The 25,867-nt window shown below is 44.8% G+C and overlaps 1 protein-coding gene across 1 annotated transcript in view; it reads right to left on the minus strand.

The window, feature by feature from the left end:
* Positions 1–234: 234 nt before the first annotated feature.
* The window catches only part of KCNJ6 (potassium inwardly rectifying channel subfamily J member 6), a 256,348-nt gene continuing 230,715 nt past the window's right edge, over positions 235–25,867 (minus strand). The window contains exon 4 of the mRNA XM_010997616.3: positions 235–2,336. Coding sequence (XP_010995918.1) covers positions 2,011–2,336 — 326 coding nt within the window. The 3' untranslated portion in view covers positions 235–2,010. The remainder of the gene's footprint in view (positions 2,337–25,867) is intronic.

Consider the following 25,867-nt stretch of genomic DNA (forward strand, 5'->3'; position numbering starts at 1 on the left):
CAAAATTAATGTGAAAGATCTGTTTCAGTGCAAAATCTCCACCTGCCCTTGAGGTTTTGTCTAAGATTCTCTTCCTTTTTTTATTTTTCCATTTGAACATTTTTTTTTCATTTTGAAAATTAGATTCTCAGAACACAATATGGTTCCTTCCATTCCTCTTTCTCTCCCCTCTCCCTCCCTCCCTCCCTTTTTCTCTTTCTTTCCTTCTTTCCTTCCTTCCTTTTTCTTTCTTCCTTCCTTTTTCTTTTCTTTCTTTCTTTCTTTCTTTCTTTCTTTCTTTCTTTCTTTCTTTCTTTCTTTCTTTCTCTCTCTCTCTTTCTTTCTTTCTTTCTTTCTTTCTTTCTTTCTTTCTTTCTTTCTCTCTCTCTTCTTTCTTTCTTTCTTTCTTTCTTTCTTTCTTTCTTTCTTTCTTTCTTTCTTTCTTTCTTTCTTTCTTTCTTTCTTTCTTTCTTTCTTTCTTTCTTTCTTTCTTTCTCTTCCTTCCTTCCTTCCTTTTCTTTCTTACTTTTTTTCTTTCTTACTTTTTTTCTTTCTCTTTATAGATTACAATGAATTAAGACTAGTTTTTTAAAAATTTTCTTTGATTGGGAGTTACCTTGGATTTGATTTCTAACCTCTGGCATACTCTAGAGAGATTTCTTAGACAGTCGCCAAAATTGTTGATCTAATCTTTGAATGTTGAACTGTGGTAATTTCATTAAAAAAAAGCACCCATGCAAGAAATGCTGATGGGTAAGCCCCCAGCCACAGGAAGAGTGCCAGATGGAGTCAAAGTGTGTGAGATCAGTGATTACAAGATACTTTACCGACTTCTTGCATCATGAATTTCTTGACTTTAGACCCAAACCATCTTCTACTAACTTAATCATGTCTCATTTTTTAATAGTCTGTCGTTTCTTGTGATGGTAGAGTGGAACAGCTGGAGAATCAATGGTTTTACAGAAGAAAAGTTTCTCAAACTGTTGTGCTACAAAGGGTAAGAGCTCACTTGAAAAGCATGAACACATGACTGGTGATGTGCCAGAGCGTGGCCTCCTCCTGGAATTCTCCCCCAGGCTAGTCGGCGAGGTCCTTGATGTCTTAAAAAAGAGACCTCAGTTTTGTAAACATTTCACAGTAAATCAGTATATTGGTGGTGGGTGTTGCCATCTCCTGGACCTCCAAACTTCCCCCAGACCTATGGCTTATTAGATTCAACGAAAGGTTTAGCAAGGGAACAGAGGTACCCAAACGGCTGCCAGTCTGGGACACAGAACAAAGGCCATGCACTAAAGGGCCAGAGGTCAGTGGGACCAAAGAAATCCAGAAAACAGAGACATCGGAACAGAAATGCCTACTGTACTTTGGGAATCTTTTTTTTTGTCTCATTTCTAAAGTTATGTATCTAAACCTACATTAATTATACACCTATGTACATCATTTAGAAGTTGTGTTCTGCAGTACCTTTGTACATGCTGGGTTTTATTACTAACTGCAAAGGAAAATAATTACATAAGGCGTATATATGTACAGGGTTTTGTCTCCGCCTCACCTGGGTCCTGTGACTGCGATGCCCGCATGGGGCAAGCACCTCGCCCCGCAGATGAAACTTATTGAGATGTATAAAACTGAGGGCTGTACCCCGTGTCTCCCTGCATGAGTGAGTAGGCACCAGAGACCCTCCTGATCCTGTCCCAGGTGACATCTTTGCCGCGCTCGCTTGAGTGCTCTGGTTTTGTGCGACACATGCAGGTAAGTACTTAAATCTCCAGGAGTTGGATGTGTCGTATTTAGGGAGAAGACCTGGGCCATAAATGAGGGCGCATGACAACCTAACCCAATCCGCGTCTGCCTTGTCAACCCGAATAACTGAGAGAGGGCAGGTAGATATTTTACACCTTGAAGATTTGTTTTCTGGTAATGCCAAACTTAAATACAAAGGAAGAACAAAGTAGGAGAGACAGAAAAGAAAGAGAATGAGAGACGAGGGAAGGATGCGGGGGAGAGGAGAGGGGTTGCCCAGCCAGGGGACTAAACTTTGGATTCGTTCTCTAGATTCGCCACATCACCATTCCTTTCCGTCTGCTCCTCGGGGTTCTTTTCTTCCTCCTCTGTCTCCAGTTCTGCGTGTTGGTTGAGTTTGCTGGAGACGGACCAGCTCAGGGGCAGCTCTGCCCTGCTGGCTAACTCTGCCAGCTCTTTGGCGCTGAGGGACGGGGTGCTGGTCTCGTAGGTCTCATGGAAGCTGTTGTAGTCAACTTCGTAGAACCCGTCCTCCAGCGTCAGGACGGGTGTGAACCGGTACCCCCACAGGATCTCACTGGTGATGTAGGAGCTTCGAGCTTGGCACGTCATCCCTGCAGAGAGAGAATGGAGGCTTTAGTGAGTGTGCGCGTGGGCTTTGCGTCGCTAAGGGACTTGGTGAGCCAGGCGGGGCTGCTGCATGCAGCTGTTGAGACTGTGACCCGCGTAGGGTGCTGTAACTGGGAGGAACAGCTCCTCCTCCATATTGGATCTGTTTCTTCTATTTTAACCTTTGTATTCTGTTGCTTTGGCTTCGAGATAAGAATGTTGCCTATGGTCTGAAATACACAGGATATCCCATTCTCGAGGTTCTGACCTTTAAAAGTATAGCACTTTTCCATTTATATAGAGATTAAAAAGTTGCAGAACAGAGAATAACATTTGTCTTGTTGGAGGTTTACAGGGACGTCATGACCTACCTACATGGACAGCTGCAAGAACAAAGGATTCTGACACTAAGATGTTTGTAACAACCAACCATACCCCCTCCCTTTTTAGCATAGAAGAAGCCTGAATTCTAACTTGGGGAAGATGGTTCTTTGGGACACTAGTCCATCATCTTCTCGATCTGCTGACTTTCTGAATGAAGTCTCTGTTCCTTGCCCCAACAACTCACCTCTTGACTTATGGACCTGTTGTGCAGTGCACAGTACAAGCTTGGACTCGGTAATAGTGCCATAACTAAGGCGGTGCCTTTCTTATTGTAGACACAGGGGTTCATGCCTGTGGTGGATTCCAGGCTTCCCACTAGAGTCCCAGGGAGCAGCATGAGAGTTTTGGCTCACAGCAGGCAACACTTGCCCTCAGGGTCATGCACACACACACACACACACATGCACACCAGTGCACACTCACGTGATTCTGCTTGTCTACTTTTACTCCAGGATCCCTCTGAGGTCATGACTCTGATCTCACACTGCTTTTAAAGGCTGTGCCTGAGTCCTACTGGGACTTGAATGCTCTAGCCAAAGACTTAGAATGAAATTTGGTTTATGAACTACACCTATATGTCTTTAAGCTGAATTAGTGTTAACTCCAACCCCCAATGCCATGACACACAGGGCATGACTGTGGTCCCCAAATGAGGTTGGAAGGGATGCCCACCTGAGTTTGTACTTTCCCCAGGACCAGTGGAGATGGTTGTTCAGACTGAGCAATAATGTAATCCTTTAAATTCACACCATACCCCACCTGCCTGCACTGTGCCCCCGGCTCCCCTCCCCGCCTTCCTGCTTAAAGACAAGAAGCCTTTTTCTAACATGCACAGAAATGCCATATGAGCTACTGGCAGCCCAGGAGTCAGGAGTAGCTTCCTTTTAAACATGAAAAAGGAGAACAAGGGACATTCCACCCATCTCCTTAGCAAAGAAAACCAGGCAGCAGGCTTGGTATAAAATATGGGGAATGTCATTGGTGCGTTTTTTTCTGAGGTTGAAGACTTCTCTTGTGAAACTTCTCAGGAAATGGAAACATCCATCCAGCCGTTCCTGCGGGGCTGATTTTTCCATTAGCTCAGTGGACCCAGTGCTGAGTGCCCACAGTGCTTTTAGAGGCCTGTGAAAATTATTATTTTCCTTTAAAATCAGGAGGAAAAAAAAGAACTTTTAGGTAGAAGAAAATACTAGTATATTCATTTTTATATAAAGTATAGTATATGCTTTATACATAGTATATAATTATATAAAAACATAATTAAGTTGTTTAATGGAATAAAGGGTCCACAAAAGTAAAAGTAACTAGAACTCACGATAGCCATACTGCAACCCTGCGTTCATTCATCCAGGAAAAGGCCAGCCAGCCAGTCAGTATATTATCCGTCTGGACAGCCAATAAGATCTACATGCTGAATGCAGGTGGGGTGAGGAGGGGTCTCACACAGAAGGGCTCAGGTCTCCAAAGCGTTCCCACAGCACTGTGCTTGCTCTCGTGGCTAGAACAAGAACCTGGGGTGCCGGGGATGTAGTGACTGACCCAGCTCCAGCTGGTAGAACCTGAGCCAGCACAGCCATCGTCCAGCCCTCCGCACTTCCTCTGAACCCCCAAAGCGGAACGCTACCCTTCTTCAGGATTTCCCTGGCTGACACAATTATTTGATTCTCCCTGCCCCCATACCTCAAAAACAAGTATTGCAGGCCTACTGAGCATTGCGAAGCAAAGAGCAACAGCATATTGCTTTTATTTCTCAAAAAATGCTTCTCTTTTGAGTTACCAACTCTTTACCTATTTGGGAGTGATGGGGGGAGACAGTTGATGGCAGGGATACATGGCCTCAGAATGAGGCACAAGCAGGAAGTCAAAAGGAAACGGTGATAAAATAACTTTATAGCTATGTTTTCCCCAAAAGGAGGTATGTGTTTATTGTAACGTGACTAGAAAACAGGCAATAATAAAATAAAATCCACCTAGATTTTCATTTCTGGCTGTGCAACTAACCAAATGGAGCTAAAAATTAAAAATACAGTTATTGAAATTAAAATCTACATGGAGGTTTAAGATCCAGTTGGAATTGGCCGGAGAGAGAATTAGAAACTTGGGATACAGGTGTGAAGAAACAACACAGGATGCGGCCAAGAGAATGTGACTGGCGGGGATGGAGAAAGGACCTGCGGAAACTGCCTCCTCCGTGAAAGCAATGAGAACACCGGTGGCGATGGACGAAGCAGACTCCTTCAGAGCTCTGTAAATGAACTCTGGGAGTGTCTGCTTAAGACAAATGGCTGAATTTCAGGAAGAACCCTGAGCTTTGTGGAGTTTTAACCTTCCCCCTGCTCAGCTTTATGTTAGCCTTGAAAAGCCACAGCCTGCAGTTGTGGTGCAGAGGAGCAGCCTAGCAACAGCTGGAGGGGCCAGAACAGGACTGGAGCTCTCAAAGCCTCCTGCTCAGAATTATCATCATTGAAGTGTCTAGTAGTTCCCTAGAAAACCCGGTTTACAAGGCTTGTCTCTTCACGGAGCTTGCCCAGTGTGAATATCCTGTTCCTTTGGGTCATTTGTCAAAAACAACCAGTGGCTGAATTGTGTGTGCCCCCTCCCCCAAATTCATAGGCTGTTCTAAGCCCCGGTACCTCAGGCTGTGACTGCATTTGGAGAGAGGGTCTCTAAAGAGGTAATTAAGTTAAAATGAGGTCTTTAGAGTGGGTCCTAATCCAGTATGACTGGTGCCATTATAAGAAAAGGAGATTAGTTATACAGGTGCACACAGAGGAAAGGCCATGTGAAGACACAGGGAGAAGACGGCCACTTACACACCAAGGGGAGAGCAGCCAACCCTGCCAACACCTTGACCTTGAACTCCAGAATTACGAGACAGTAAATTCCTGTTGTTTAAGCCTGTTGGTACTTTGTTATGGGAGCCTATTGAATTCCATAGGGATAGTGAAATACCTTTTCAGAGTACCATTGTAATAGGATTGATTTATGTAGCCAAAAATGAATAAGAAAGATTTAAACAAATGCTCATGGATGTGCTTCCAATTTCTATTCATCTTTTGGTGTCCTAATTCATTTTAAAAGAGATTAAAAAGATGATTAATGTATTTGTCTATCAGTACAATAGTAAAAAGTACTTCTAGTTTAAGTTGATAATATTCATTTTCTTCAGAAAGATTCAGTCTTACATTTTCACGTTGATTCCAGTCCATTCTTTTAAAAAATGTGATTTTTACTGATGTTGAAAAAGGGACAAAATAAAACCAACTGGGTTAATGTCGTAAGAAAGGTGGGGCTGACAAAATTACATCAGCAGGGGACAGTGGAGCCCCGGTGATTTGTGATGTCACTTTAACTCCGTGAAGTGTGACCGTGACTCTGAGACCAATTTTTCATGGATTGTGTTTCAGGCTTTGCAAGCAGAGGATGCAGAAATTTATTTGCTTCATAAAAAAGATTAAAAATGAAAACTGTAAAAATATTCAACTCTAATAAAGGAAAACAGGAATGACGAATGTACGTTTACCATGCCCGTAAGGTTTAGATATTACCTATCTAGGTGTATATAGAAATATAAGGTAAAAAGGAGATCTTGTCAGAAAAAAGATTCTATCACTGTGTATACAAGTTATGTTTGCTTTTCACATCAGAAAGATCATCACAGGGTCTCCTGAGGTAGGTATCTCAGTGAGTAAAGCAACCTCTGGGAAAAAAAGACGCTTCTTTTGTCGAGCAGAGTAAAACCTGCAAAGTCCTCCAAGTTCCGATCACACGTTTTCCTCTGGGCGCGCTGGCTGTCCTGCTGTTTGCATTTGTGCTTTTGTGCCTGTATTTGTGGTATTTGCTTCATCTTGTATGCCCTTTCCCCAGTGGGATATTGCTCATCTTCCAAGAGCTAACTAATTTATTATCTCCTTTCTAAAGCGCTCTGTGACCAACCAGTCTCTAGTTGGAACTGTGAACCCAGGGCTACCATGACACTTCAGTTACACCCTATTACTGGCCTTAGCACCGCCTTTGCAGCTAATGGTGTCTGTTTCCCTCGTTGGACTGTGAATGCCTCGAGGTTTGTTTCTCTTGTTTGTCTCCATATTCCTAGCATTTAGCATAGTGCTTCAACATTGGAGTTTCCCCCCTAAATACTTGTTTTTAAGTGAAGAGAGAGGACTTAGGGAACTATAGAGAGGCAACTTAATATTATTGATTGGAAATGTCTGAAATGAATTATTGAATTAAAAGATGGCTTGTGAGACACTGGAAAAGAAAGTAGGAGATTTCTGCTTCCAGCGGTATGTCAAACTACCTAGGGAGGACCCTCGGCTAAAATACAAACTAGATACTGGAAAGTTACAAAAGCCCTTATTGTAATCAAAAGTAAGTCCAATATAAAGTAAGGGAAGTCCCATCCCTTACTTTTGCTGGGTAAGATGAAGTAAGTATAGCTTTTCTCTCTCACTGATTGCAACCAGGACTTCTACCGCCTGCAGTCTCTGGACAGTTGTTATTAGCGGGAAGATTGGGGTACCAAAACTTGAAGAATGACTTGTTTGGGGATAAATTTCTTGTTTTTTTTTTCTCCTCTTTTATGCTCTGGATTAACCTGAGAGTGGTCCCAGGTTAGAACTGGTCAGCAGGTGCTGGCAACAGAACCTCAGAGGGAAAATCTGTCTTTCTGGCAAAGGACCAGGACAGCATGTCTGAGCAGGAGCAGGGGGTGGGGAGGCCCTGTTAAGTTCTGTCCCTCTGCACCCAGCGCTCAGGTCTTCCCTGTCTGGAGCCGGGAGGAAGGCTTTCTGGCCAGAGGACTGGGAACGAGGGACTCTGCGGACCAGAGTTTGTGGCTGTGTTTTCTTCTCTTTTCTCACTCTCCCAGAGTGACCCCGAGGCAGTGAAACTATACAGCAGTATGGGGAGAGATCCTTTTGGAGAGAGATCCGAGCAGAGGGTGTCTAGGTGACCTGGGAGGTGCAAAGGGTGGGGAATCCCAGAAAGCACAGTCCTGGAGAGAAGTCTCCCCTAATTCCGTGTATGAATTGATGCAAGTCCTGAGCTTTGCATGCCCAGGACCAAGAACAAAAAGAAAAGATGAATGGAAAGAAATGACTATGTGTTTCATAACATATAATCACACTTCTAAACAAATTCAATGAAGAAACTATAATGGAAGTTCAATAGTACTTACTGAATCATATTGAAATTTAAAATGTCAATACATGGAAAGTAAGGAAAATGCACAGGTTTCAATGCTTACATTAGAGCAGAAAGTCGGTGCAGAATTAGAAAAAGAAAAACAGGATGAATCCATGGGCAATAGGCAATAAATATCAGTGTATAAATTAATAAATTAGAAAATATGATATTGAGTGAAAAAGCAAGTCATATAGAATATATAAAATATGATACTTTTTTATAAAGCTAAAAGTAAGCATAAATAATATATCATTTAGGGGCACGTAGAGAAATTTTTTTTTAAGAGATCAAGGGAATGATAAAAGTAAGTAGTTATGTTGGGGTGGGGAAGGGAAGCAGAAGTAGCTGTAACAGTGATGTTCTGGCTTTTAAATTGAACAGTCAAATGAGAAGTGTTTTCTTATGCCTGTAACATATGTGGCAGACATTATTTAGTACTTGCCAAGTACTATAATCAATTAATTATAGGGAGGTATAGCTATACATATAGGTAGGGAGGTAATTAGGTTTTATTTACTTATTTGATTTATTTTTTAATGGAGGTACTGGGGATTGAACCCAGGACCTCATGCATACTACGCACACACTCTACCACTGAGCTATGCCCTCCAACACTGCAAGTACGGTATTTTGAGAGGTCACTAATTCCATTTTTTGTTGGAGTATTAGCCTGCTTATCCTTTGTGCAAAGGCTCTTCTTGTTCTGTGTTAACCATCCATTTACTTGTGTAATATTTATTAAACGGGATCCATGCGTTGGTACGGTGACCTAGCCTCAGGGAACTTACAGTCCATCTTTTCATTCCTGCAGCAGCTCAGAATCAGGTACTGTGACTGGGACTTTCAGAAGTGAGGACCCTTGCCTGTGTTCCCTAGTAACCAAGGGCTCACGATGAGCAATATCAGACGGGGTGCCTCGGGCCTTCACAATGTATGGTGGGGGGAAGGGGAAGGGAGGGCGGCTTGGTGCATCCGGGGCCTGACCTCCGTCCGTGGTCCCTTGGGATCTGTGCTCTAGCGGATGGAATTAAACAGAAATGCATGATTGTGTCTCCCACGTTTGAACTTGTTTTTCATGCATTTTTATTTCCTTGACAGTGAGTCAGAAATTGAGTCTCTGGGAAGTAGGATACTACCCTACATCGCCTCCTTGACTGCTTTCTGTGCAGATCACCCTGGGAAATTCACAACGGAGAGGCACTGTAGAGGTGGGCAAGGCTAAATCAGGGAGGGGGACGTGGCATCTAAGGCCTGTGCTATGAGTGATGGTCCTCGTTTTGTCCTTATTCTTCATTATCATTGTCATCGTCATCATGTACTATTCCTAAGTAGTTACTTTGAGCTGGGGCTTTCCTGCGCCTTTTACCTTGCTTCCTTTTTTTCTGAGGTACAGTCAGTTACAATGTGTCAATCTCTGGTGTACAGCATAATGTCCCTGTCATGCATATGCACACATATATTCGTTTTCATATTCTTACCTTTTTATTTCATTCAGTCCTTATAACAGCCCCACGCGCCCGTGCTATTATTCCCTATTTTACGGATGTGGGAACTGAGGTGTAGAGACCATTCACGTCATACCTCTGGGGAATCTGGCCCCACAATCTCAAAAGAAACAGGTAGACGTGGAGTGGAGCAGGTGCCATTGCAAGGCAGCGCTGGGGCAAGTGACTAGAGGAGGAAGGGCTTCCTGGAGTGCTCGCAGGGCCAGGCGCACCTTGGACTTTGTGCTTGAGGAGGCTCCTTAATTTCCGTAGCAGCGTTGCCTGGTTTATTTCCCCAAAGCCCAAAGGGGTATCTGTGTGTGTATCTTTAAAAAATGATTGCCTTTCATAATTTCTCCACTGAGAACACTCTCTGGTTGGAACTCTGGTTAATCTTCCAAGAGTTTAACTTGCATGGGAGTGAATAGAAACAGCCCATCTTTTTGGTGGGTTTCCATTCCTTGAGTCAGACTGTGTTAGAAGTAAGGAGTGGAGAGGGAGGGAGAGTTTGCTGGTGGTGGTGAACTAAAATCCCTGGAAGGCAGGAAACCAAACTGAGGCCCAGCTGAGGGACTCACATGCACTGAGCAAACACAGGTCGGGCCCTGCGAGATGGAGATTTAACAGGCAAAGCCCTATTTTTAGATTCGCAGTGACAAATTATGACGGGAGATGTTTTGTGCTGAATACCAATGTGATGAAAGCCATCCTCAAGAGAGAGCCCCCTGGATAAAGCCAGAAGTATTCACTCAGAGATAGAAAATGCATCAAAATTGACTGGAGAATATAATTCCAATAAAATAAGAAGGATAGAAACCACCCTCACCACATTGGAATACTGTAAAATTAATTTATGTTGCCAATATTCAGAAACAATTGACTACAGACGTTTTGCCTTTTTATTTCAAATGCCAGGCTACATGATGTAATGTTTTCCTTTACTCCTTGTTCTCATTCTCAATAAAAACTGCACTGAATTAGCACAGTAATAAAGCATTCTGCACTTACGTTTATAGGTCTTCATGTGGGAGAACAATGTTGGTGATTTATCAAGCCCAGTGTCAGAAAGAAGCAGTATAGAGCAATCTCTTCCATAATGTAATAATGATTTTAATTCAGTAGGCTCAGCCAACTGCTGATCATTTAAATAACAAGCCCTGCCTTGTGCTCAGGTTAAAAACCCCTCCAATAAACAGCATGCTTCTTCTGTTACCGAAATATTGGAGGGCCATTGAGGTTCACCTCTGGCTACACACAAAAATATTGAAATGTGCATTTTTTTAATGTCTAAAAAAAAGACCTTCTACGTGTGTACCCCTAGTCCTACTCTCACCAGAGTGGCTGATAAATTCGTAAATCAAATATTGAATTAAGTAATAAACATTATTTATTGGGTGTTTATTGTATGTCAGGCACTGAATGCTTTTATATGCATCAACCAACTGACAACATCTTACAACAGCCCTCTTTGCTGGATGATGCTACGATATCTACATTACATATAAGCAAACTAAGGGAAAGAGAGGTTAAGTACCTTTTCTGGGTCACACAGTTTTATGTACTGAATTGTATGCCTCCAAAATTCCAATGTTGAAGTCTAATCCCCTAATGTGACTGGATTTGGAAATAGGAACTATAGGGAGGGACTTAAGGTTAAATGAAGTCACCTAATCTAATAGGGCTGGTGTCCCTGTGGGAGGAAGAAATACCAGGGAGCTTTCACTCTTTCCACGTGTCCATACGTGTTCCATGAGGGCACAGAAGGTAGCCGTCTACAAGCCGAGAAGAGAGACCCCACCAGAAACCCACCCTGATGGCTCCTTGATTTTGGACTTCTATCCTTCAGAACAATGAGAAAATAAATTTCTGTTGGACAAGCCACCCAATCTGTGATATTTTGTTATGGCAGCCCGAGCAGACTAGTAGCAGAGGAGTGGAACCAGGGTGCTAATGTAAGGAGTCAGGCTCCAGAGCCTATGCCCTCAACTGCCACACTATTATTTCCACTTTTGAAAAAGGGGCCATGTGTTGATTGTGATCTTCATAACTCCTATAAATGCCTTATACTTAAATTTACAGAATAACGTGGAGTGTGGATGAAGCATCATGGCCAAAGTGATGCCGCCACTAGGTGATGTAACTTGGCTGCCAACTGGTCCCTGCTCACCGTTTGTCTTACCTGTGTTTCCACTCTCTCCTACCTACCATTTTTTCCCAGCAGCTCTCCTAAGCCTGTCCACTCTTACCTTGTCTTCCACACAAATATGCTTGTTCTCCACTAACTCTGGACTACTGGCTACCATCTTCAGAACCTTGCTTGGAGACACTAAGCAACCTTGATGCTTTTTTTAAAGAAAGCATGAGAGACCCTCAAGTCAGGCCACAACCTGCAGGATGCTTCTATGCTTCTTCAGTCTCTCCCATTCTATATTTGTATCTCTCTTCTCCAATGGTTCCCAGTTCCCAACAAGCTCCATATTTATCTTTGACTCTATCCTACCAACAGTTTTGGCGTTATTACACCAAGAAGTCTGCTGAGGAACTGTTTTTACAAGACTCGGACCTCAAAGCAGAAGACCAGATATTCTTCCAGTTGAAAGAAGAAACCCCAGGTGACTTTCTAAGAAACCCCCAGTATGTACCAGTAGGTAGTGCTAACCAATCACAGACTGCCCAGGGAGCTTGAAAACCCACCAGAAAGCGTCCCTGCTTCCAACAGCTCTATAACAAAACATGCACCAATCACTGACTCATTTTCACTCCTTTTACTCTATAAAATCCGCCCCTTCAAAGTTCTATGAGTTTCTACTGGAAGGAATGAGTTAGTAGCAGATTGTCCCTTATGGTCTGAATAAACCACCTTTTGTTAATAGTACAGGTGGCCTTGGTCCTTTTCACCGTCAACCACAAACCTATAAGGTAAAATTAAAAAGTGCAGTTCTTTTTAATCTTGGGCTATTTCCACTGAGGTAGTACCATCAAAGTAGTGAGTTCAAAAGCTATTGAATTCATTCTTTTTTCTATGTGGCCGTGTTATCTGTTTTATATCTAGTTCGGTTCATTTGTTTCTAATTGTAATTCCTTTCAGGATTTGCTTTTGTCATCTTTTTTTTTTCTTAAAAAAAAAAAAAGACACTGTAAACCATTTAAATAGTCCAAAAATTAGGCCAGCATAAAAAGATATATTCAGAAACGTCTCATTCCCATCTCTACTCTTTCTATCCCATTTCTGCCCACCTCCTGTATGTGGCCCTTTTCATGAATTTCTGCCTTACTCTTCCTGTGTTTCCTTTTGTAATAATAAGCAAACATAGATATACACACATTCTTTTTTTCCCCCTTGTTTGCATTTTTAAAAATTGAAGTATAGTCGATTTACAATGTTGTGTTAGTTCCTGGTGTACAGCATAGTGATTCAGTTATACATGTGTGTATGCATGTAAATAGATATATAGATTCCTTTTCTTATTCTTTTTCATTATGGGCTGTTGCAAGATATTGAATATAGTTCCCTGTGCTCTACAGTAGAAACCTGTGTTTCTTTATTTTATATTTGGTAGTTAGTATCTTCAAATCCCTAACTCCTAATTTATCCCCCCATCCACTTTTCCCAATGGTAACTTTAAGTTTGTTTTCTATGTCTGTGAGTCTGTTTGTTTTGTAAATAAATTCACTTGTGTTATTTAAAAAATTCCGCATGTAAGTGATACCATATAGTATTCTTCTTTCTCTTGCTGGCTTACTTCACTAAGTAGGACAGTCTCCAGTTCCAATCATGTTGCTGCAAATGGCATTATTTGATTCCTTTTTAATGGCTGAGTAGTATTCTATTGTATATATTTGCCACATCTTCTTTATCCAGTCATCTGTCGATGGACATTTAGGTTACTTCCCTGTCCTGGCTATTGAACACTAAGATGCATGTACACACTTTCTTATTTCTCATTTTGACTCTATGGAGCAAATATATTTTAGGACAAGAAGCTGTATGATGATTTCCTTCTACTAAAGTAATGTGGAATCTCTGGGTGTGCTCATTTCCTTTTATCATAGGATCCCCAATGATATAGTGGCACTGACCCCTGGGAGCTGGAGGCAGACAGGCCCAGGTTTGAGTCTGGGCTGCCCGGGGTCTCAGTGTGGCCTGGATAGGCTGCTTAATGACCCTTACTCCTCACCTGTCACACTGGGATAATGACCAGAGTAAAGGTATGACAGCATCTACAAGAAAGTTCACCTGTGAAAGTGTTAACGTTGGGCTCTGCCTGAGGACGTCGCTGGCAATTCTCTTAGTTCCCTTCCTTCCCTTGGTCAAATATAAAAGCTGACCTTGCTTGTAGAATTAGACGCATTGGTCAATAGCAGTTGTCCCGTACATCAAGTGTTTTGTCACATGTTGATTTTTTTCCAATGGGATAAAACCCTACAGGGAAAGATCTGGAGATGGCATGTTGCATCTTCCAGTTGATGTCAGGGTTTACTTCATGCCTTATTGTGCTGTGAACACTTCAAAATATTCTTTGATGCTTGGTGTTTGAAGTGTCACTCATCTCTTCAATGTCCCCCGTTATTCTGCATTTTTTAGGCAGTGGTTCTTAACTTGTTTTAGTTGAGGACCCTTTTGGGAATCTTGGGAAACTCATTGATCCTCTCGTCTTAAAAATGCGCATACATTCAAAAGTTTGCAAATGGTCGGGTGCTCAGGAACTCACTGAAGCTCGTGGAATCCCAGGTTCAGACAACACGAAGAGAAGCAAAATCAAAAGAATAAAACAATGCTGCTTTTAGGGAAGGTGTGTGCATGCATGTGAGGACGAAGAAGTTTAAGGAAAAACAGAGAATAGGAAGGGAGAGTTTAGCTAAACTGCAGCTGGGTTGTAAGCAGCTCACGTGCTTCCCCAGTGGCCACTGCTCACCCTTCTGGCATCTTCCTCACCGAATTGCAATTGTCCATATTTGTTTATACCTTATCAAGTCTAGGGGCAGGGGTTCCTTTGGGCAGCTCTGTCTTGGCTACCGCTTTATCTCCATCGCCTACTATAGTGTTTGGCAACAGTGGTTGGTAATATGTCCAATAAATATTTGTTAGTGGCTAACAATAAAGGAACCCAGGTGATAGTAATTTGTTTAGTCATTCATCACATATTTATTGAGGGCCTATTATGTGTCTGGCATTCTGGCAGATTCTGAGAGTCAAAAGATGACATGGTCCCTGGGTTCACTGGATTTATAGTCTACTGAAAATGGAATAAACATCTAAATAAAAGCAAAATTAAAACTCTAATCAATGCAGTGAAGAAAAGGCAGATTCTTCTATAAAACCATAACGAAGGAACTGCACTTGGTTTGGTGTGGGAATTAGTGAAAGTGTCCCTGAAGGTGTGGCATTTTGGGCTAAGACTTGAAGGACGAGGAAGGGGATGAGTGAGGTGGGGATGAGTGCACTGTAGTCAAGGAAACAGCACTGGCAGAGGAAGGTTCTGTTGTAGGAGGGTGTCTCAGAAGCTGAAAGACTAGTGTGTTTGGGATGTAGGTGAGGGGAGCTTGGTACCAAATGAAAATATTGCTCTAGCTACAGAGGGAAAAATGACTTGGAGGAGGGCAAAGTTCATGTGGGGAGGATATCGAGAAAGCTGCTTCAATGGCACAAAGAAGAAATTATGGTTATCAGAACTAGAGAAGAATCAGTGGAGATGGGGAGGCTGAAATACACTGGAGATAAGTTTAGGAGGCCAAATGGATGGACCTCTGTCGTGAGAGTGAGTTAGAAGGAAAAGCCAAGAATGAAGCCCAGATTTCCAGCTCAGGCAATGAGCTGGATGCTGGTGCCACTGGGAATCTTGAGTACAGGAAAATAGTGTGTTTAGTTTGGAGGAATGTTCATTTTATTGTGACTTTAAGATATGCAAGAATATTGAGGAGGTCATTGGGATAACCAGGTCTCAAATCCAAGGGTTGTGTATATACATCAGGATGTCAGCGACATATGGATGGAATTGAAGCCTGGGGGCAGATGAGATTGTCAAGAGAAGGGTATGCGATGAGAGAAACAGGATGAGAATAAGCTTTGTGAAGACTTAACATTTGATGAATGGCGAAGGATGAGCTCGCCCAGGATGTTGACAGAGAGAGTGGCCAGAGAGATAGGAGGAAAGCCAAAGGGTGGAAGGTTGCAGAAGCCTTGGGAGGGGAATGTTTCAAGAAGGGCAGGTGGTTAACAGTGCCCAAAACTGAGGAGGTAAAACCCAAACTGAAAAGTATACACTGGGTTTCAGACATGGTGGTCATTGTCAGCTTAGTAAGAGCTGAAGGGTAAAAGAGCCAGTGAAGGGGTTTGAGAAGTGGGTCTGAGGTGAGGAAATGGGCTGAGTGAATTTAGGAAAGTTTTTCAAAAATCTGATCATGAATATGAGAGAAAGGATACTCAGCAAGGGATATGGGACTGAGTGAGTTTTTAAAGACATGAGACACCTGACCACGTTCAAATACTGTTGGAAAAGGCCCTGGTTGGGTGGGCAGGGCTCGACCTCCAGGTAGGAGAAGAGGTGGTCGGTAGCTAGTGGTTCTGGAGAGATGAGCAAAGCTGGGAAGTCAGGGTGGACGGACCCCTCTGTCCTCACAGCTCATGGATGTTGGTCCAGGTAGATTTGTGATGTGTTGGCAAAGGGTTGAGGGAATTTCTGTCTGGAAGTCCCTGTTTTCTTTGTGAAGGAGGAAGTGGGTGGGGGAAGATCTGAAATTTTCTGTGGAGAGTGGGAGAGTGGGTTGATCAGACAAACAAAGGAGGATTAAGACAGGAAGGTAATCATGAATTTGCAGTGAATATTTGTTGCCTATATCCCCTTCTTACAAGTACTCAGAGTTTTACTAGGTGCACTCCTCCGTGACAGACCGTGAACTTTTGGGTCCCACTGGGCTTAAGCTTATTGACCGTCTCAGTTTTCTTGGCCACAGTCATTGGTTCCAGAAAAAAAATGAGGTTCACTCAATGGTTCATTCAGGATGAATTTAAGACCGTTGCACAGAGTGATGGACAGAAGGGAGCTCTCCCCCATGATTGGGAGCCAGGGCACATACAGCCCTCCTGGCTGCTGGTGGCCGTATTGGGGCTCTGAGAGCAGGGAGACAGGAAAAGGTGAACGGGAGCAGATGCCTTATCTGTCCATGGACTTTGCACTTATGAGAGGCAACAGACCTCATGAGCATTCTAGCTTGGTTGTCTTCAGCGTCCTAAAACTGTCTGTCTAACCTTGGCACCAAATTGCCCTGATGTGTTGGTTCCCTTTTCCAGCCAGATTGCTAAGGTTTTCGCTGTGCTCTCTGTTGGTCAAGGACACAACACTTTAGAGCTGATTCCTGCAGTCTGAATTTTCATGGAGGGACACATGATCACGCAGAGGGAAAATCTTTGGGAATGGTCTCAAATGCAGTTTTATTCCTGGTGATCTCAGGCTGTCCCTGGCTGCCCTGTGTCTTCCCACCCACCCAGTAAAAGCTTTTCCTAGCTTCGTGGGCTGGGTGGGGAGAGGCTGGACCCACGCTCTCAGCTTTGACACACTAAATTACACTTTAAGGCCAAAGTTGCAACCGTGGCCTGGAAAGCAGAACTTTCATTAACAGAGAAAAACTTGGTTGGGATAAAATATAAAGGATTTGGGAGTTCCAGAAGCCACGGCTATGAGAATTGAAGCCTTCTTGTACCACTGGGCCATCAGGAACTGTGAAACCAGCTGGGGAGAGGGATGGAGTGGAGGTATTGGTAGGGGTGCTGTGAGCAGGGTTTGCATACTGCCAGGATTTTCAAGAAGCGGCCCAGAATCCCCTGCCCTGGGCCTGACCTAAGTGTGGGAAGAGGGCCGAGATGAAAGGGCCCCAGAGAGTTTGAGGGGGAGCCATCAGCACTTGGGCCCTTTTCCTTGGTGCTGGCAGATCTCAGGCAACGCAGAGCAGCCTGGGGTTGGCTGGGCTCCGGAGCAGCCTGGCGGCGGGGGCTGGACAAGCGCGGAGAGAGGAGTGTCCTGCAGCGGTGTGGGGCGGGCCCCAGAGTGGCTGGGCGTGGGTGTGCACGTGTGCACCGTGTGTACATGCAAGTGCCTGTGTTTGCTGGTGTGCAGGCAGGAGTGTGTGTGGGCAGGAGTTCCCACATCCTGCCAGCGACAGGGTGGAGGTGCTGGTGGGCCCAGTGGGGAGAGGCACACGGGGACCTGGTGCGCACCTGGATCATACACAAAGATGTCATGTGATACCCCGAGGACCTTGGGGGGAGCAGCAAGGAGACAGAATGTGCTTGGGCCATATCCCCCATCCCTTGTGCCAAAATGATGGATAACTCACCCGAATTCAGATTGCTCCTAGGGTGGCAGAGGGGGAATATCTCAAATGGTAGTTTAGATCTGAATTAACTGCATTTAAAGTTAGAAGTGACTAAGTTACCTTTTCATGGGCAAATTTAAGGCTTCCCCCACCCCTTTTTGTACTAGGGAGCAGAAAGGGAGCTTAAGAGTTAATTTCAGTTGTAGAGAAAGTCAGTTGTGACTCTACTTGTCTGAGTGTTGCTGTCATAGGGAAGAACAAGTCTGACTCCATATCACACCTGTTCCTTTAGCTCTAACCCTGGGCTCCGTCTCCTGTGCTGAGTCATGCTGGTTCTGTACCTTTTGTAAAAGAATGTCGCCGAAAGCCTGAAATCTACAGGAGAGCCCGTTCTCAAGGCTCTGACATTTAAGGGCAGAACACTTTTCCATTCGTATAGAGATAAAAAGTTGCAGAACAGAGACATTTGTCTTGTTGGAGGTTTACAGGGACTTCGTGACCTGACCCATGTGGACAGCTGCAAGAACCAAGGATTCTGACACCAAGAAGTTTGCAACATCCAACCACAGCCCCTCCTCTTTCTAGTATAAAAGGAGCCTGAATTCTGACTTGGGTAAGATAGTTCTCCAGGATTTTAGTCCTCCATCTTCTTGGTCTGCCAACTTTCTGAACAAAGTCGTTATTCCTTGCCCCAGCACCTCGTCTCCTGATTTACTGGCCTGTCGTGCGGTGAGCAGAATAACGAGTTTGGATGCAGTAACAGTGTGTTTATAAAATTATTAACTCTCCTTGAACATATTTTTAAAAGTTGGCTTAAAATGCTTAGAATCCCTCCTTCCCAAATAAAATGAAAAACGACATGTATAACTAAAATGCCTCATCTTGGAGGGAAAAATAAAGTTTGTGATCCTGAGAATGCCCTCCGGTGAGTTTACGAAGTTTAGAAAAGCTTAGGTGATTCTATTAGTCTTGCATAGTTGAACATTAACATCTTATTTCAGTTGACTTTAAGAGTCTAGTGAAAAAAAGACTTCCAAGTTTTGAGTTTGAGAATTAGAACAATGTAGACATATGGGGCTGGGGTGTAGTTTTGGCAAGAGATGTAGGATCTTTTTGATAGGTAAAGGATGTCCAGATGGACAATTCCCTGGACCTGTGCACTCTCGTCCCACCACAGTAATTCACTGGTGTTAGAAGCATGTATTGCGGCTTCAAGAAGACTAACATTTACATGCACCACTGACTACATTGCTTTTGTGGCAATCAAGCATTACAAATGCTGAAGTGAACTCTAGCTGGTGATCTCAGCCTACCTGTCCAGCTTTTTATAAAACCCCAAAACTCGTGGAAACACAGCTGTGGGCAGGCAACAGATTGGTGATTATGTCCTCTAAAAATCAATTAAGTGACCTTGGAGCTCCTACTATGTGCAAGCTCATTGGGTTGGCTCTGTAGCTGACCCTGCCAACCAGCAACTAGGTCCTCCTGGCCGTCAAGACCCTCTTATGGGGCTCCAGGGTCCTCTGTCTACACCCTCTTCACATGCTTCTGGCTTTCAGACCTCCAGCCTGACTCTCAAGCCTGATCTCCAGAACCTGACATTCACCTGCCCACTGGGCATCTTCCCTCCGATGGCTCAGTAAATGCCCCTAATGGAGCATGCAACGTGTATGATTTTTCCCTCCAAGCCTGCTCCTCCCCCCAGGCTCCTGATTCCAGGCACCAGTACCACCACCCGGACGGAACCCTCTCCTCCCCACAAAATCAACTCCCTTAACACATCAGGTTGATCCTGCCTCTGAAATATGTCTGGAATCTCCGCTGCTCCCTCCCCTTATTGTCACCACCCTGACCCGTGTCACCCTCATCTCCAGCGGCATCTCCTCATCTCCTGCCTCCAGCCTTTCCTCTCTTTCCTTTTCCTGCCCCTAGAGTGACCTTGGAACAGAGATCTCATTATATCTGCGTCTGGCTTAGAGCTTTTCAGTGACTTCCTATCGCTCCTAGAATAAAAGCCCGAATTCTTACAGTCGTCTCTCTGGGTCTCCGCTCCCTGCACTTGACCTCCATCCTCCTTTCACCTGGCAGGCTTGAGCCCTTCCTCCGGGGCCATATCACCTCCTCCAGGGAGCCCTTCCTGATCCTGGCTCTGAGTTAGGTCTCCCTGTCACTCTGAATCATCACACCCGCCTGTCCCCTGTGAGACCCTCATTGCAGCTCTTTAGAAAATGCCTGCAGCCCCTGATGGAACATAAACAGGGTCTGTTCTGTTTTATTTCTGGAACTGTGCCCAGAGTGGGACATGGTCAGTGCCCAGTAAAGATTTGGGGAAATTACAAAGTATAACGTGCATTTCTTTCACTGATAACCCCTATGATGGCACACATCCAGTTGAAGAGAGAACGCCTTCACCTGGGGAAGACAAAACAGGGGATTAGAGGCTGCATGTGATCAAAGCTGAAATGAGATGCCCGGGGAGTTTCCAGGTTTAAAGGCCTGAGGGGTTCACTCCGGGTGGGGCCGGCTGGGAGGGCTTCCGAACTAGGATGCCTTCAGCTGGGCCCTGAAGATGGGGCAGGAGGGTGCTTCAGGTTAGCAGAAGCCATGGGTCTGGAAGTCTCCATCTGTCACTTGCCAACAAGCTCTGGACTGAAGTGTGACCACTGAAAACTGGACACTTCAAGAAAGGCTCATTTTGGCATCTTGTGGATACCTTTGGTGTCCCAGTGACCCAGGTCTCTAGACTGCCCCTTGCCATAAGTTTGCACCTGGGCGGTTGTTAAGGGAGCTGACAGTGCAGAGAAGGGTCTCGGTGAAGGCAGCATGGGTTACTCGAGAGAAAGAACATCAACTGATTTGCATTTGATTTGGCCAAGAATCCAAAGCCTCTAACACCTGTCAAAGCAGCTTTTAGTTCCCTGAACGGAGGTTTGTCTCTGCCTATGAGATGAATGTGTACGACTCTCCACGGTTTTTAGCACGGGGATGATTTAGGTGTGAGAAGGGAACAGAACTTGTGAACCCCTCCTCTTGACTGTCCTTTAAGTCTACAATTCTGTCCCATCTCTCAGGAGTGTACAGAAGCTGGACACCTTAACTGAAAATTAAATATAGCTTAGGCGTGGCCTCAATATACAACCCTTTTATTGCCTTTTCATCGTTTATGTTTGCATTAATTTTATACCCTAGGAACCACATTTGATCAATTTGCAGAGCGATCCAGTTTCCGTGTTCTTGGGGGACCAGTTTGTATGCTGCCTTATTAATAGCTTGTCGAAAGGAGATGCTTTGAGAAAGACAAGTACCGTATGATCTCACTTGTATGTGGAATTGAAAAAGAAAACAACCCAAGCCACCAGACTCACAGAAAAAGAGATCAGATGTCTGGTTATCAGAGGTGGGGGAGGGGGAAGGGGAACTGGAGGAAGATGGTCAATGGAAGTCACTATGCTGTACATTTTAAACTTACGCAGAGCTGTGTGTCAATGATATCTCAACAAAATTGAAGAAAACTAAAAGGAAATGTTTTGAGCATATTTTAAATTCTTCTTAGAGTTAATGGCATTCCTGCAGAACAATGGCCAAACTTCCTGCCCTCCCTCCTCTCCTCAGAACGTTTTCAGCGAGGTTCAGAGGTGCCCTTCCCACGGGGGGAGGGGGGCTGCCCGGCAAGGGAAGAAGTAACCAGGGTGAGAAATGCTGACTGCAAGAAAACAGGTGCTTTTCTTTTGAAAAAACTGACCCTAAAAAATTTTTTTTAACCAAAAGCAACAGATTTTTAAAAACAAACAAGACCTTTGCAGATTGACTCACAAATCCAGTGACATTCTTGCGATCTGTTGGAATTTCCTTGTTCTTCCACTAACAGTGAACAGTCAGTGAAATTGGGGTGACTTCTATGCACGATTCTGTTAAGGAACCTGCATCCTCTCTTCCAAACTGGATTCTTTCCTGACCTGTTGAAAATGTGGTTTGGTTTTCAGAGAGTGAGGCAAGCCTTCTGAACAAACCCATCCTCATAAACACGCATCCTACCGTTAAAACCCGCGCCTGCTTTAGTCTGAATCCCATTTTGAAGTATTGATTTAAAGTATATATCACCCCATCTCTGCATTCTTCATTGCACACCATTTATGGTGAAAAATGCAAAACCAGGTGGGTTTGATGTTTTAAATTTGGATTTTTGATGTTACACAAGAATCAATCATTTCAAGCGGATGGAAACTTCGTGTGGTGAAATAAACCACATTATCATTCATCCTTTGGCTCTGAGTCACCACCAGGTGTCCGCGTTCTAGCCTGACTGGGAGTCGGGCAGTACAGGCCCAACCCATGGGTTTGGATTCACACTTGTAGCTTGTCGTTATCCTGGAGAGATAACTGTGTTCCAGGAGCTTCAGCGTTTACTTGGCTCTGCCTTTTAAGGGAAGGAGGAACCGAATGACACACTGTGTTCCCCCTCGGGCTAATCTCTGCCATCTCATCTCACTGTTCCTCCGGGAGGGAGGCCGGTCCGTTCCAGCCGCTGTGCGGGGCGATGCTGAGCGCGTTCTCGTTCTCGAGAGACGGGAACAGCAGGTGCCGGGATTCTGGGTCACGGCGGCTCAGCAGTCGGCTCAGACTCGCTGTGACAGCGGTACTTGCACAGCGCGGTGGAGACTGTGTGCATGGGTCAGACTGAAGGGTGAGGCAGGACTCCTCCTCTGCCCGGGTGGGAGGAAGACAAACCGTGTGTCAGCTGGGATGTCACGTGGGTATCCAGCCCAGTGCAGCGTCCTTAACACGTCCCTGATCTAGGACACCGTCCATGAAGCACCGGCTGTTGTGTGATCCTTACTGTATCCTCGATGCGCTGCTTTGATTCTTTTATTTTGGCTCGTTTCCTTGACTCTTGTGAATTTTGGGGTCTTTCTAAGAGTGTCCTATTAAATATGAAGACCTGTCTGAGGGGGTGTGTATGTTGTTAGGGTTGGAATGGGGAGGGACAGCAGTATTCTGTGGATGTTTCATGGCTTGGTCCTTAGCCGATTTATTAACCATGTCTTTTATTTCCGGAAGTCTGATGCTTTGGCATCTGGGGCTTTGCTGGCCCTGATGGGACAGCCCCTCCCAGGGTTAGCCAATCCCTGTACGTAGATAGTAACCCACTTGCCTGTGAGAGTGATTGTCAAATACAGACCAGAACCCACACCCCCAACCACCGCCTTCCCAGGGCTTCCAGGCTCCCGGGCCACTGTTCACCTGCCCTAGTCCCCCCAGAGACAGGGATCAGACAACCAGGGCAGCTCCCACGCCCAGAGTCCACTGCAGTCACCCAGACGAGCCAGTCCTCATCCTGCCTCCCCTGCCTCACCCCTCCCTTCTCTGGAAACACATGAAGGAAATCTCATTTTTCTTTTTAGAAACTAGCCTTCTTTTTTTTTTTTTTCCAATTTTCATTCTGAAGTATATTCAGTTTACAATGTTGTGCCAATTTCTGGTGTACAGCATAATGTTTCAGTCATACATATACATACATATATTCCTTTTCATATTCTTTTTCATTATAGGTCACTACAAGATATTGGATATGGTTCCCTGTGCTCTACAGTAGAAACTTTTTGTTTATCTATTTTACATATAGCAGTTAGTGTTTTCAGACTCCCAGTGTATCCCTTCCCATCCCCTTTTCCCTTCTGGTAACCATAAGTTTGTTCTCTATGTCTGTGAATCTGTTTCTGTTTTGTAAATAAATTCATTTGTGTCTTTATGTATTTATTTATTTTTAGTTAAGGAAATCTCATTTAAAAAGGAACAGGAAAGCTCTGAAGTTTACAGACCCAGCAGGAAGAAAGATTTCCTTCTGACCCCATGACACAAGCCGCCCGCCACCTGCAGCCAACAACAGACCCCCACAGTGCTCCCCAGTTTTCCTCTTTCAAGCCCCTCCTCTGTTCTCGGGACTTGCCTGTGGGTCACCATAGTTTGCTTGTCCTGAATTGCAATTCTCTGTTCCTGAATAAACTCATTTTGCTGGCGAAATAAATAGACTTTTTTTTTTTTTAAAGGTCAACACTCCCCACGAAAATCACAATAAGAGCTTTTGCCGTAGTTTCCCCCTCCCTCTGTCTCCTAGTCAGTCCGGTGCTTCCCATGTCCCCCCACCCCCATGGCGTGGCGTGTCCCCTCCTCCTGGGATCTGTAACAAATCGTCTTTGCAATGGCAACTGTGTCCTGATCTATTGGCCTCACTGAGCCTCGACTCTTCTATTGACACATTCTATTTAATTTATTTGTTTATCGTTTTTTAAACTGAAGTATAGTTGCGGTACGCTATTACATAAGTTTCAGGTGCACAGTATAGTGATTCACAATGTTTAAAGGTTATACTCCACTTATAGTTGTTATAAAACGTCAGCTCTATTCCCTGTGTTGTATAGTCTATCCTTGTAGCTTCTTTTACACCTAACAGTTCGTACCTCTGACTCCCTTACCTGTAGCTTGCCCCTCCCCCTTCCGCCTCCCCACTGGTCACCACTAGTTTGTTCTCTACATCTGCGAGTTGCCTTCTTTTTTTGGATACACTCTATTTTAAAACAGCGCGCACCTGGTGGAACTAGAGGGCGGGTCCGAGGCTTGGTTTACAAAGATGGAGCACGAGGAAGTAACAGCATCGCTAACAGTGATTGTGTTTCCCTGAACCTCCACCTGGGACACGTGGTCTGAGCCAGCGCGGGGTGTCAGGTGTCACGCGTGTTATCTGTGCTGTTCTGAGGCTGCCAGGAGGGAGCTGGGCGGCTGCGGCCACAGAGGCACAGAGGCCTGCAGTTCCCGGGGCGGTGTCGGGAACTTGTGGGGGTGGCAGCTTGGAGCGCCCCCTCTGCCTTTCTCAAATCCTTTCACAAGAATTAAAGTGCTCCTCAAAGCAGCAGGGACTTGGGGCTCAAGGCTGGGAAGGGACTTAGGGGGGAGGAGGCTCTGCCTGCGAGGGTGGAGGCTGGAATGGTGAGGCCAGGCTGCTGTGTCTGTAGAGTTTGGGGCCGTAGTCTTGCAAGTAGTGGGTGTTCGTTGCTCAAGCCTCCGTGAGCTGCCACCTGCTTGCCGAGCACTTACAATGGTCCTCAGGGGAGCAGTGGGGGACACCGCCCAGCCTTTCCTCTGGGGAATGCGAGGGCCCACATCATGAGCATCAACTTGGAGAACTGGTCCACGGCCTCGGGGAGCGTCATCTGGCTAATATTTAGACTGGGGGATGAAAACCAGAAGAGTTTATTTTCCTTTCTGGATAATCAAACTTCCTTCTCTCAGCGTTTTCTCCTAACCATCCTGTCCGTGGGCACGTGTTTACAACGGCTGCTCTCAGTGCAGAGGGTCTCCATATTGTGCTGCTTCCCGGAGCACGGATGTGATGGGGCCTTCCCCGGCCCGACAACAGGATGAAAACCATCCTCCTTCCCTGTTTCTCGTTATTTCCCAGAGTCTCATTTCTACAGTCACATCACACTGGATTCATTACTTTGGATTTTTAAAGTTATTATTTTAAAGAACTGGAAATATTAAAATCACTGCATTTCTCCTTTCCCTCCCTTTGACTTCTGTTTCATTTCTGCAACAGAAATGTCCTTGAGCTGTGGGGGAAGAGGCCCGAGAAGTCTGGACCCACGGAATCCTAGTACTTGGATTTCTAAGAGGAAGACGTGATGCCCTTTCTCTTCTGGCAATGCCTCCGATTTCCACTTAGTGTTCAGTGTGGTTCCATAGACTTGGAATTCATTACAAGTGTGTAACTTTTCAATAGAAGTTAGTAAGGAGTATCGAGTGGGAAACTGAAGGAGACGTAGAGAGGAATTCTTTGTAAGTTGCAAAAGCCCTCCACGACAAAACCATGATGATATCAGTTGGAAACTAGGGCCTCCGTGGCGGGAGGCAGTGGGGATGACAGCGGTCCATGGCCAGAGGCTGTCTGTCTGCAGAGATGCAGCCGTGAGCTCCTGATCGCCTTCGGTGGGCTGCCGCTTCCTGACATTTCTGAAGGGGCTGTTTCCAAACGAACCAGCCTGGGTTCTGATTTAGCCACATTTACTTCTCATATGTTTATTCCACATCACTGAATAGAAGGTGACTGAATGGCATGAACTTGATTCAGTGAACATCTTCTATGTGCGTTAGGTAGGCGCCCCTCCCAAGGG

The sequence above is a fragment of the Camelus dromedarius genome, chromosome 2, assembly GCF_036321535.1.
Source record: "Camelus dromedarius isolate mCamDro1 chromosome 2, mCamDro1.pat, whole genome shotgun sequence".
NCBI lineage: Eukaryota > Metazoa > Chordata > Mammalia > Artiodactyla > Camelidae > Camelus > Camelus dromedarius.